Source organism: Bombus vancouverensis, chromosome 13 (genome assembly GCF_051014615.1).
Source record: "Bombus vancouverensis nearcticus chromosome 13, iyBomVanc1_principal, whole genome shotgun sequence".
Lineage (NCBI taxonomy): Eukaryota > Metazoa > Arthropoda > Insecta > Hymenoptera > Apidae > Bombus > Bombus vancouverensis.
In genome coordinates, this window is record NC_134923.1 from 11,937,317 (window position 1) to 11,949,758 (window position 12,442).

General features: G+C 35.2%; 1 protein-coding gene across 8 annotated transcripts in view; it reads right to left on the minus strand.

Moving 5' to 3' along the window:
* Positions 1-300: 300 nt before the first annotated feature.
* The window catches only part of LOC117163453 (spondin-1), a 35,021-nt gene continuing 22,879 nt past the window's right edge, over positions 301-12,442 (minus strand). For 4 of the 8 annotated variants that reach the window (XM_076623816.1, XM_076623814.1, XM_076623819.1 and 1 more), the window contains 15 exons: positions 10,461-10,704; positions 9,604-9,790; positions 8,549-8,713; positions 8,200-8,323; positions 7,894-8,024; positions 6,838-7,036; positions 6,546-6,708; positions 6,043-6,382; positions 4,754-4,958; positions 3,981-4,148; positions 3,516-3,638; positions 3,084-3,232; positions 2,861-2,939; positions 2,707-2,787; positions 301-2,572 (listed from right to left, as the gene is read on the minus strand). In XM_076623816.1, coding sequence (XP_076479931.1) covers positions 2,397-2,572; positions 2,707-2,787; positions 2,861-2,939; positions 3,084-3,232; positions 3,516-3,638; positions 3,981-4,148; positions 4,754-4,958; positions 6,043-6,382; positions 6,546-6,708; positions 6,838-7,036; positions 7,894-8,024; positions 8,200-8,323; positions 8,549-8,713; positions 9,604-9,790; positions 10,461-10,704 — 2,534 coding nt within the window. In that variant the 3' untranslated portion in view covers positions 301-2,396. Of the gene's footprint in view, positions 2,573-2,706; positions 2,788-2,860; positions 2,940-3,083; positions 3,233-3,515; positions 3,639-3,980; positions 4,149-4,753; positions 4,959-6,042; positions 6,383-6,545; positions 6,709-6,837; positions 7,037-7,893; positions 8,025-8,199; positions 8,324-8,548; positions 8,714-9,603; positions 9,791-10,460; positions 10,705-12,442 lie in introns of those variants that run through there. The other 4 variants (XM_076623817.1, XM_033345742.2, XM_076623818.1 and 1 more) reach the window with 4 other exon arrangements.

The window sequence follows — 12,442 nt, forward strand, 5'->3', positions numbered from 1 at the left end:
TGCCTAACTCGTCGATATCGCAGCTATATGTAATCGTATCGGTACATAATATTGTCTGAGAAGTTCTTTATAATTTTGCTATTATATAGTGTCTAAGAATACATACATATATGAAAAAAATCGAACATTTTGCGTATAAAAAGTGAATTTATCGGATCAGTGCAAGCAAATGAGCAATGGCGCCATGGGGTGGAAAATCGTGTGTTTCGTTGCAACAAAAACTTGCACTTTTTAAAAGTTTGAGGGCGACATAGCAATTCTACTTCCGAATTCGTTTTAAAATAGAATAGTTTGATCATCTAGTGGATATGGCAGATCATAATTCAGTGTTGAACAATGTTATTAATATATTGGTAACTATATTCATATTATATAGGAGAGAACAGTTTTGAATTTCATTTAATACTACATTATATACATGTCGGAGTGTCATCGGGTGTAAGGTTGGGGGCGGCCGAGGTATTTCCTCGGGAATTAGCCATGGATGCGGTACGACACGGGTGCGATTTATTGTGATAAGGTGGTTGTTACACTCAGCGCGGTTACTCACGACGATTAGGTACTCCCAACGCAAATGACGATGGCTCCAGATTTGTTGACGAATCCACGGCACACGGGATGGCAAGTATCAGTGTAATAATCGGGTCGGGTAACTTCTCGATAACTCGGTCCGCACTTCGTACAGCGACTCACTAACAAACGCTCTCTCCATCCTAATGAGACTGTCCTTATATATTCCTGTCCCCATTTCTGGGGTTAATCCTTGTTTTTAAGGAGAGTCATATAATCATTCCGTACCTCTGTCAGGTACGCGTCCCTCCCGTGCCCGTGGCTACGTCCAGTGACCCGTTAGGTCACCCTAAACCCGAACCCGTCGTCATAAAGCCCGGTTGGAACATTAAAAGTTATTTTCTTATTTTTATTGCTTAAACATACAAATCTTGATTATGGTATTGGGGGTGTTCCCAGCATTCCCGACGGCAATCCCGCTGTCCTTCCATCTCCGACATATATATAGTATCATTAGTATCATTATTGTCAGATATACATTGTAAGTGAATATAGTAACTTGACTGTGTCTTGTTTAATAATGACTTATTACTATCTAGCGATATGTGACATATATACTCTTATCCTTAAGATTAATTACAGTATGCTAAGATGAGAAAGAAAGGAAAAGATTACGATTAACAAATTGTGTAAAATCAATAAAAATTGACTAACTACTACGATTATTTGAAATATAAATATTATGTATTACATTTACTTTACTTGGAAATAATATTGGATTAAGCTTTTGAATAATAGCATATATGTAAAAATTATTATTACACTCCTCATTTATAAATATTTTCTCCATGTTGATAGTATTTGCTTAAACATATAATTTTAATAAACACTAATTGAAATTTTCGACCTTAAACTGAGATCTATATTTTCTTAAATATTATATGATAAATGCCACAAATATATATTTTATAATAATACTTGTACAGATAAACATATTTATTGCTACTATACATAGATTGGCTTTTAAAATATTTGAAAAACGGTACATTTTTTAATAATAATTTAAATATCGATTTACTACATATTTTTCGCATAAATTGTATTTTTTCTTTTTGTATTTGTTTTTTTGAACATATTTTTTATGAATAATTGGAATGCGGTTTTTTTGACTGAAAGAATTACTTACTATATGTAAACTCATATGCAATATATGTGTAATTATATATTACAATTACTCATATCACATATGCATAATATATGAAGTATTCCATATATGTAGTTTATAGCGATTTGTTATTATTTTTCAATATTGAATAACTGAAAAGAATTAAAACAAAAGGTAGACAAGAATTGTAGCACGATATTTTGTGCGTTGTATTACAATAATTTGATTTTAATATTTATCATAAATATTTTCTATTTATCAATAAATAAAGGAATTTTTTCAATGCATATTTGATTTACTGCTAATTCATATATACCTTCCAACATGTTTATCAGAATATAATTTCGGTTTTGAACACTTTTTTATTTTAAATCTTGCAATAAAAGCGATAAAAAATTAAACAAATTCGATTTTAAAATATTATGTATCAATGCATCAAGCATCCTCAAAACTAATATTGTAACATATAATATAATCAGGTGATATCTAATAGGTATTGATTGTCAGTTCTTATTTATAGTACCATAAATTTTTGGAAAATATATCACGTCAAGAGATTGTAATATTTTATTATGTATTATAATTGCAAAAACTCTATTTCATGTCAAATCTCTATTATGCTTGATTTAATGATACATAAATAAAATTTCAGATTCAAATGCATTTAAAGACAAAGAAATAAAATAAAAAATGGATATGTAAAAAGTATGGATGAACATTATTATGGACATTTCCCTGTATAACATTTTCTGTACTCTACCAGAGAAGGGCAAAGTTTGCCTCTTGGACCGAAAGGTTGAACTTTGACCATTCTTGTCCTGTGTTGTGCTGTTTCTCCACAAGTGGCTGTACAACGTGACCATCTAGACCACTGTGTCGTTTTACAGTCAACTGAAACTAATTTCATCAATAATCGCATTAAGATTTAAAAATTTTCTCAGAGATAGTAGTTGTGTCTGGTAACCGTATCATTAATTCTACGACTTTAACAATGGAATATTAAAAAAATATGTTTATTAATCAAAACTCACTTTGATTTTCTTCTACCTTCAAACTTTGGTCACGGTATATACGTCGCCTTGGAACATCAGCTTGCAAGGCTACGGATTTTACTTTTATTTAAACAGTTTCTGTAGTTAGTACATGTTAAATTAGATTAAATTATTTTATCTTCATTGTACTTACAACACAATGGATCTTTACGACATTTTCTTTTACGATGTAATTTTGTTGGACATCGTTTACCTTTACCTCTATGTGGTACCTGTATTATTCAAATTAAACGAAGTTACGTACGCTTTTGAAACTGTTGGAGATGGAAAACATTGATTTGTACGAATTTTTCATCGAATAAAGTAAAAAGAACATTTAACTTTCATTTTCCTTCTGATTATAAAAATTTATTTACCTTAATTTCTCTTGTACTATTTTTATATCCACGACATCCTGCACACTTAGACCAGCTACTCCATTCGGATACCTGACAGTCGACATCTTCCGCGTTATAAGACGATTTCATTTGACTGTCTGCTTCTATACCTCTGAACTTTAATTTCTCTGCAAGAAGATATTGCATATTGTTTACTACATTGCAAAAAACATTTATAAACCAAGCAGGTTAAACGTAGAATGTCACTAAATTGCGTTAATGTTTATACTGATAATAAGCGAGCAATTAACTGCTTAACAACATATCGAGCAAAAAATATTGACTTTCAATCAAATTACGCAACATAATTATGGCTTTCTTTTTTTTGTTGATAATATTCGAAATTGGGGCCAAAGGGATTCGTAATTCGATTTGCAAGACGAAGTAATGCAATTTGTTAGGTAGCATCACCATGGTGTGCTCGCTTTGTCTTCGTACTGCGTTGCCCCTGTGCAGGTATGTGATAGCTGAGAACGCTGCTGAGGGATACCTTATAGTTTTTCGCCATAGTCGATAAGTTAGTCCTTAAATCTTCTATATTTTTTTGATAAGCAAGCGTGCACAGAATAATAATGGAGATTTTGTTAAAAAACGTAAGCCACAAAACTTGAATTATTAAATTTGCTATATTCGATAATCATCAGAAGCTCTAAACGAGTTCGTTCGAACAGTACATATAGTTTTCTTTCCTTAAAGGAACTAAAAATCAATGAATTTTGTTAGAGTTGAGTTATTGTTACTTTTATGATACAAAAGTATGTCAATAGTATCAAAATTACTTTATCTTATCATTCGAACAACTTTTACTTCCATCGTCGATGCATTTTTGAATAAAGAAAGATGTAGGAGATGGCTGAATTACGAAGGGAAACTTACTCTGATAGCTATCGCAAACTTTTTTGCAATCTTGTTCAGTTGGAAAATTATTTTCATTTCCATCGCAGCCGGAATACTTGAACGATTTACATCCCTTCTCTTTGTCGAAATACCAACGAATGATGTTGCCGTTGCATCGTCCTTCTTCCTTCGGTTTCTTGCAAAATTCTGCAATCAGTCCAACATTCTCTTAACAATTTTCTGTTTCTTTATTTTTGAAATCATTTTTATTACGATTTACCCTTTAATCTTTTCTCACTAGCTTCTTCTATAAATAACGAAAATTTGCATGATTAATTGCTTCTCTTTGTTTCTGTTTTACGCGCTTCTGCTGCTTGTGTTGCTTCGATTTACAATTTGTATCTTTGTTTATAAAAATGCCGCATGCCATGAAAGTGTAAAGGGAAAATTTGATACAGTTCTGTGAGAATTAAGAGGGTTTTATATCTTGGTTTTTCCTTTCAACAAGCGAAGCTTTGTAATTGTCGAGAAAATAAGTTACGTTCTAATCCGTTCTTGGGTCTTGTTATTGGGAAATTATAAGAACATCCTATACTAGGTATCTACGAGATTTTTCGAAATATTTTAAAACATCAACGAGTTAAATATTAGAGGACTTACATTCTACAGCGATATGTATTAATAGGATATCATTAGACTTTTAGCGTCTCTCAAAGCTAATATAGAATGAACGCGCAAAGATTTGTATCGATTTTGTCATGTATGAAAATTGATTTTGCTCCTGGTTAGAATAGAAAATCGTTCAGTCTTACCTTCTGCCTCTTCTTTCGTGAAGTTACATGATGCAATCTTAGCTTGACAAGGAACCGCCTCGTGCCTACATTCTGTAGGATCCACGTCATCATGGCGTTTCCAATTCTCATGGGTCATTCTAAATCTCGTTTGGGTACCGCTACCGCAGCTAGAACTACAGGGTGACCACAGGGACCATTGCATGTAACGCTCTTCGATGCATTTCTAATTAGAAAATCAATACCATGGATGAATTAGATCTTTGATTCAATTACTAAGATTTCTGTCATTTAACCATGCAGACTTATTTAACTTTCTTCGTAAATCTCATGGTTCAAAAGATTTTGACATCCCAGTAATTAATTGAATTTGATTTTTAAATATGCCCATTAACAAACAATTCTAATCTTTTATGTTCTATTAATTCTTAATAGAAAAAGTTCTAGAAATAAAACTTAATTTATTATTAGCATCTAAAATCCTTTTTTTAAACTGTTACGGCGAAAGAAGAAAAAGCTAGTCACTTTGTAACATCAAGAAAGAACGTATGTATAAACTAGATGGTGTCGCATATAGTGAACGTTAGTCGATTGCATTTATTAAAAGTTGAATGTCAGTGCGTAACCATAATTCTATATGCGTGACAAAGTACATTTAACAAATGACGTTATTAAATGAAATATGAAGTGACAAATAAAATGAATAATCTAGCACTGTGAGCAAGCAGAAGAGAAATGGTCATTATTTTATAAAGAAGGCAAAAGCAATTTTGTTTCGTTGAAATATCGATTATCCAGCTTTCTTATTCATTTCATCCATTGCTTCTGACTTACTCTGTAAACGGAGAGTTAACTGATCGTTGATTTTTCACTTTTCTCCTGATTTAATCGCTTGACTTACGTGAGGATGCCAGTGGATGGTTCAGCGAGAAATGGTGCAGGTATGGTTTATAGTTACTCGCGCGTGGAACGATTATTCTGAATAATTCGAAATTCGTTAGTAATGATTCGTATATATACAGAGTGTCCTGCATAACGTAGCACTAGCATAGATACTACGTTATGCGGGACAGCTTGTATATGTAATGATCTTTAAATGTAATTATTATTATTTCTGTGATGACCAAGTTCGATAATTTGTTAATAATAACATAAACAAGCGCAACTGTCAAACGGTAGTTTGTTCTACGTCTTATTTTCACGCGCTCGACGAGACAATAGCCAGAAAGTTACGTGCACGCGTTTTGCGAGGTTTCTGCTAGTTAGCTTGCAATTAGTAAATTTTCGTAAACTATCACTGGATTCTGTACTTGCGACCATTCCTCGATTCCACCCAACGTTGCTTCGTCTTCCTCGTAATCTTCTTTGTTATCATTGTCCTCATTGTTATCATTCTCCTCCTTTTGGATAGACATCTCGCTTACCTCCTCTCCATTCTTTTCATCGCACTCAGAATTCGTGCAATGGTCGGTTTGTTGAAGTTGTTGGTCGCTATAGAAGGCTTTGCACTGTTTATATTTCTTGTTCTTGAAAGCCCTTGTTCTGGTCCTGATTCCGCGGCCGCAGGTCGTCGAGCATTCACTCCAGTCACTCCATTCGTGTAGTACTTCGGACTCGCTGCATCCTTTCACCGATCTTCGCTCTCCATTGCTATATTTAACGTTATTCAATTTTATTTCCTTGCGATAGAGATAATCCGAAACGAATTTGTTACAAGTTTCTAAACCTTCTTGAATACCTATAGCAACGTGTTTCAATATTCCGAATCATATAGATTTCTCTGGCAGAGTTTTCATAAAATCATGTTAATTACCAATCGTGTCCAAGACATTGACGCCTGTCACTTAGCGAGACGTTGCACTTGTTCGCCACCGCTGCAGCTTCGTTCTCGTAATATCTTTGTCTGAGTTGAGTGCCACGACCGCACGCTGTCGAACATGCAGTCCAGTTGCGCCATGCTGTCACTTTGCAGGCTCCTGTATACGTTATAAATTATATTTTTATTAAACTTTCTCGTTAAAACGACCACCTCGAGCAGGAAATAAAAAAGCTAATAAAAAGAGATATTCTCTATGTTCGTGTTTATTTAAACTACTGTTAGTTACCCGTATCTGTGGACGATGGCGCATCTTCTGACGCATTCTTGCAGGCTTTCTCGTAAAGCCTCTGTCTGTTCAAGTAAAGCCTGGCAAGCGGTTTCATATCTAAACCGGAAGGATCGTAAAACGGAGACTTGGAGTCGTTTGGGTAGCTCGAAGTTATCCTACGGATGGGTTCTTGAGGCTCAGTTGGCGAATCCGGTGACTGCAAACGCAAGAAATCTCTTTCATTTTACCGCCTACATAAAACGCAATTGCAGTATAAAGTAATTAAGTTACGCCTATCAAGAAATATCAAATAACGACGATATCGATAATTAAGCACGAGACATTTATCAACCTCCAAACAATTCTCGTCTTCTTCAACTTATTCATTTTATCATTATAAATCTGCTTGTTTTATGAATTTCTTTTATTATTATCGTTCGTTTCCTTTGAAATTAATGAATTATTTTTGCCTCTCTATTATTGCTCAAGATATTTGTATGCGTTTAAATTTGTGTTTCGCGAGGAATCACGAGGACATCGTTGAACGATAGATTTCGAATGATCGAAAAGCGGAAATGTTACGACGCGACGAGGAAAGTCGTTGGTCGGCCGGAAAAGCGTCGCAGGCACGATTACTTTGACGCCGTCAGCGATTTTCACGCGATCCGCAACCCTATTGTCGATTGTTAGGCCCGAGACCTGCGCTTGAATTTATTATGCGATTTTCTGCGATCGACAGCTGACATTGATTTCGTCCTCCTAAACGAATCTTTTCCGCTGGGCATCGAAAACTGCTGAAACGTCTGGGCTTTTCTCCGCCCAAAGGGGAAACCATTTTCCATCGTAAACGAAAACCTATTCGTCTTTACCTGTCATTTGCAATTTTTCATTACGCTTCGTAATTTGTTTTTTATCGGCAGCTGCTTTTCGTTTTTACTCGTTGGCAACGATCGAACTGAACCGAATGCAGCCGGAAATGAGCCAAGAGAACGTTTGGAGGATGTTTTTGCGAAAATAACTATATATCGGACGAAAGTAAAATTTAGATCGTTTGAGAAAGGAGTTCTTTTTTACCAAATACGTGATTCCATTATCAGTGCCCGCATCGTAAGGGTACAAATTCAGTTCTTTGTGTTCGATCCAAGTGCAACTATCCAAGCACAATTCCAAACCTGAAACTCCGACGATCCAGTCCGGCGAAGGATCTACAAAATCATTTTTCACATTTCATATGTTGATTGAAATTCAGTAAACTTCGATCGATCCATCGTAATTTCTAGAATCTCGCAGTGGAACTCGTAAAGCATTTCTAAGTTTCAAGAATCGTCACGTTGTCTAAATATAAATCGGGAGAATTATTTTTCTCAAAAATGTCCTTACCGATCATCGACACCAAAGACATCAGGTGATGTTCCCGATCAACACGGAATACTGCAAAAGTTTTCCCAGTCACATTGGGATAACTTATTCCTCTGGCTTTAATTATAGTTCTGATCTTTTTACTCTGTGAAAAAGTAAACCATTCGTAGATCGATATTTACAGTCGATATTAATACGAAAAGAAATTTACGCAAAACTAAAATCGAATTCTTATAATTCAAAACAAAGAACTTATTTCGATTAGAAAGTAACTGTAACTCTCCTTATTCCCTGCTACAGTTAACTTTTCATGATAGACAAAAGCGAATTTAAAAAAATGATATAATGTTCTTGTTTTAAGAATATTTACTTGACTCTTTAATTCGGATTCTAATTTCCTGGTCGATCCAAGTTCAGCCAGTTGTTGCAACCCAGGACTAGCTAGACCATCGTATTTCCAAAATCTATAATCAACCGTATGCGATGCTCCAATTACGTCTGAAAATCGAATGAGCCATCCTTTACTAGGAAAGTCCTGGAAAAATGAAAAAAGTTCGATTAAAAATTATTTTCCCATTAAAAGGTCTTATTAAAGAGAGAAAACATATTGCATAGCTCGTACAAAACTGTTGGAGTGTATGTTTTTAGTTTCAATTTTTCGATAATCACCAGCTGAATGCACGAATCTGATCACAATAGTGACTCTCATTTCAATTTGACCGAATATCGAAAATCGTTGAAACGAATGCACACGGATGCGATTCCGTATTTATGGGTAACGTTTTCCTATAACGTTGTTATATACCCGAGCCACACATGGTCGCAAGTTAAAAGAAAGTTTTGTCGAACTTTCTTTCGACCCATTTTCACGTCGTAAAGTAACTCGGTCCCCCGCAACATCGATAAAACGGCATCCAGTCTCCTTATTTAGCACGAAGAATTCCAATTGGAATTGAAATAATTCCTCTGCAATTTCAACTTGTTTCGATACTCTTCGTAATTTATCAACGTACATTCTTTATTTTAGTACAACGGTTTCGCATAAAATTAATTCGTAGTCGAATTTTATATACTCGAATTGTTCAAAATAAGTAATTTGTTTCTTACACGGTGTAACGTACGTCTAAATGTCCACGAACTAATCCTTTTTCCTTTCACCAAGACGATAATTTCATTTATACGAATTTTCCAAGAATCTTATTTCAATCGATCAGTACACTTAATTCGCATCGCATCGATTTCAATGAAAAGAAGTTTCGACGAAAAAGAGGAAGGTCGAAATAAAAGGAAAAGGAGTTGCTTCGCTTTCGTTACTCGTTCGAAGGAGTTTCTCATCGAAGAGACACGTCGATGCTTAAACAAGAAGATCGATAGCGATTCTATGCATTTCTGTTTGTCGATTTTATTTGACAAGCTCTCACGTGCCTTAGGATGAGTATTTCTAGACCAAAGTCCCTCGAAAGTAACTTCGTACTTCGCCTCGTCGCAGGCGCAGCACTTTTTCAGAACCTGCCCCTGGTCGTCCGCCTCGGCTCTCGAGTCTTGACATATCTTTAGCACTAAGTTCTGATCATCCATGTACCATGTATCTGGCGTCTCCAATATCGTTGCCCTATGAGAAAAACAAGTGGAAGAACACGTGTTACCGGGCCCACGTTCCCGAGATTCCATTAATTCGAGATGTCAGCGTTTACCGAAATGGGCCAAGCTTTGCGTTTAAATGCATGCTATTCGATGCGAAGTAGAAAGACAGATTTATTTTTTGGTCGTTTTGCCAAATCGTGCAAAAAAAATAGCGAAATATCGTTCTATCCTTGCTATTCTAGCGGTATCGTGTAACATTTAATTCTGTTAAGTTTTAGGATAAACTCCGAAATTGATAAATTGAAACATTTATCTTTGGAATTTTGTTGTATTTTAGAATTCTTGTTTTCCGATTGATCGTGAAAAAAGAAAAAAATACTTCTCCACTGAATAAGAACGAATTTTGACGAAGGAAGAATTTTCGTTACATAAAATTCAAAGATAAAATGTTCGTTAAATCGTGTATTTATTAAATTACGCGCGATATTTCCTTTCCTAACGTTGATTAAAAGATCCGTATATACAAAACAGACCAATATCTCGTTGATTTTCATTTTACAAATTCGAATAAATTACAGGATACGTAAACGACGAAAGAGGAGATAGATACAAATTTATCGATATGATTAAATTCATTACTATTTGCATGCAAAAGTACGTTATCATTTTCCATGCTTGTTATTAAAATGTCCCTTCACCTGATAAATATGCAACCGCTACCTTCGGAAGGGCTGGTCCAGGCCACAGAAATCTCTTCTTTGGACATCTTCGAGGTCTCCACCACGGCGTTCGGACAACTTTCCGAGTATGTTGTCAACAACTCGTCTTGCAAATCGAAGATGCCACTCTCTGCCGCGTCGTCTTCTTTTTCGGGCTCGGCGGATATCAAAAACCTAGTGAATTTTCTTGGCATGATATCCGTACTGTCTGCTTGCAATGTCACTGAAACAAAAAATTGCATTTCATCCTCTTGCTCCTTCGTTCTTAACTCTTTCGCGCAAAGAGATTTTTTTTATTTTAGTCAACGATTCGTATCACGTCGATTACAATTACTTTTCTTCCCCCTTTTAACAAACTTCAGGAAATCGCGAGTCTTTTCGTTCTCTAAAAATCTTTAAGATTCAAAGTGACCATCCTTTGCTGACATACGTTTCTTCGAATGGTCCGACTATTCATCTAACTATGGATATTGGCACTGTCTTCGCACAAATTGTTATTTATGCATCGGTATCGTAACGTGATTTACGGCAAGTCTCGTCTTCCGAAGTAGTTCGTAGACGATAATCGAGGGGATTAAGATCGTGACTTTCTAATGAACAATTTTCTGCCACGATGAATGCAGATAAATTCGTTTCCAGCTAATGTCGTTCTGACTTTGCGGACAGGATGGAATCTTGCTCGAATATCCGTTTGTCAGCAAACAAAATACAATAACGAACCAGCGATCTTCAAAATATTTATTTTGGATATCGTTGTTGCAAAATATATTATCGTTTATTTTTCTATTCCTAATCGAGCATCCGTACGTCTCTGTTACAAGGCGGGAATGTACGTTAGTTACCTCGTCGAAAATATTTACTTTATTGCACGTGTCACAACAACGTTGTAACGCACCGCCGAATTCTAGCTGCATATATTTTTTATTGCTACGTTAAATTCTCTGTCTCGTGTAAATTTCTGTAGAGCGTATTAAATTCTCACGGTTTGCACACTCTCGCGACTCGGCCGATTATTTTGTACAAATCTTTTCCGATGCAAAATTCTTCCCGCTGTTTTACCGAAACAATTGTTCGTTTTTTTTTTTGCGACAGACGAGGTAATATCGTTGCAAACGTTCGAGTAATTTAGAAAAAGAAATCGAAAAGGGATCAATGAACGTTTAATTTTGTAAATAATTATGACTCATTGCTAGACCGATTATTAGGTAATAACTATTTTTCTTCAGATGGATAAACATTAATAAAAATTGGAAAATTATTAAGTGGCGTTACGAAATTTCATTCTATTTGTTCAATACTATCGATTAGTGGAAAATGTTCGATTCGTCGATCTGGCAATGTGTTTTACCGGAAGGATGAGTATGAAGAGAACAGAATCATATATTTTCTTTACAAAAGCCTCGAAAATAACGAATTAATACAAATTTCGATCAAGCGCTTTTAGATAATTAAACGTTGACGAACATTTGTTGGGAATGGAAAATTAATGCCTTCGATCCAGCATCCAGGGAAATTAAATTGGTTGCAGGCATCGTGGTAGTGAAGCAATTGCACTGGTTTTCTTTGACTCATTCGCGCAAATTACTCACGGAACCTTTGCTCAACAGTCTATATTTTGTGCAACACAGGCGTCAAACAGTCGTGCAATAACGTTGTATAGTAGGTGTGTATACGATGTGATTCGGTTAGCGCGACGAACAGATTGATCGTAAGCTATTGAAACGAAAAACTCGTTTGGGTAAAAATTACGGAACTTCGAAGCTTCTAATTTTACATGCTTGAATTTTTATCGAAATATAATTCGTGCGTGGACATTGAAAATGTTATCGAACGATAAACGATAAAACGCTGTGATAGTAAAGTCTACGGTTACCCGCGTGGAAGTGATGATTTAACGAAACGGTAAAATAAAATGTTTCAGCTATAAAATACGAATTATAAAATGTAAATTATTGTCGTAG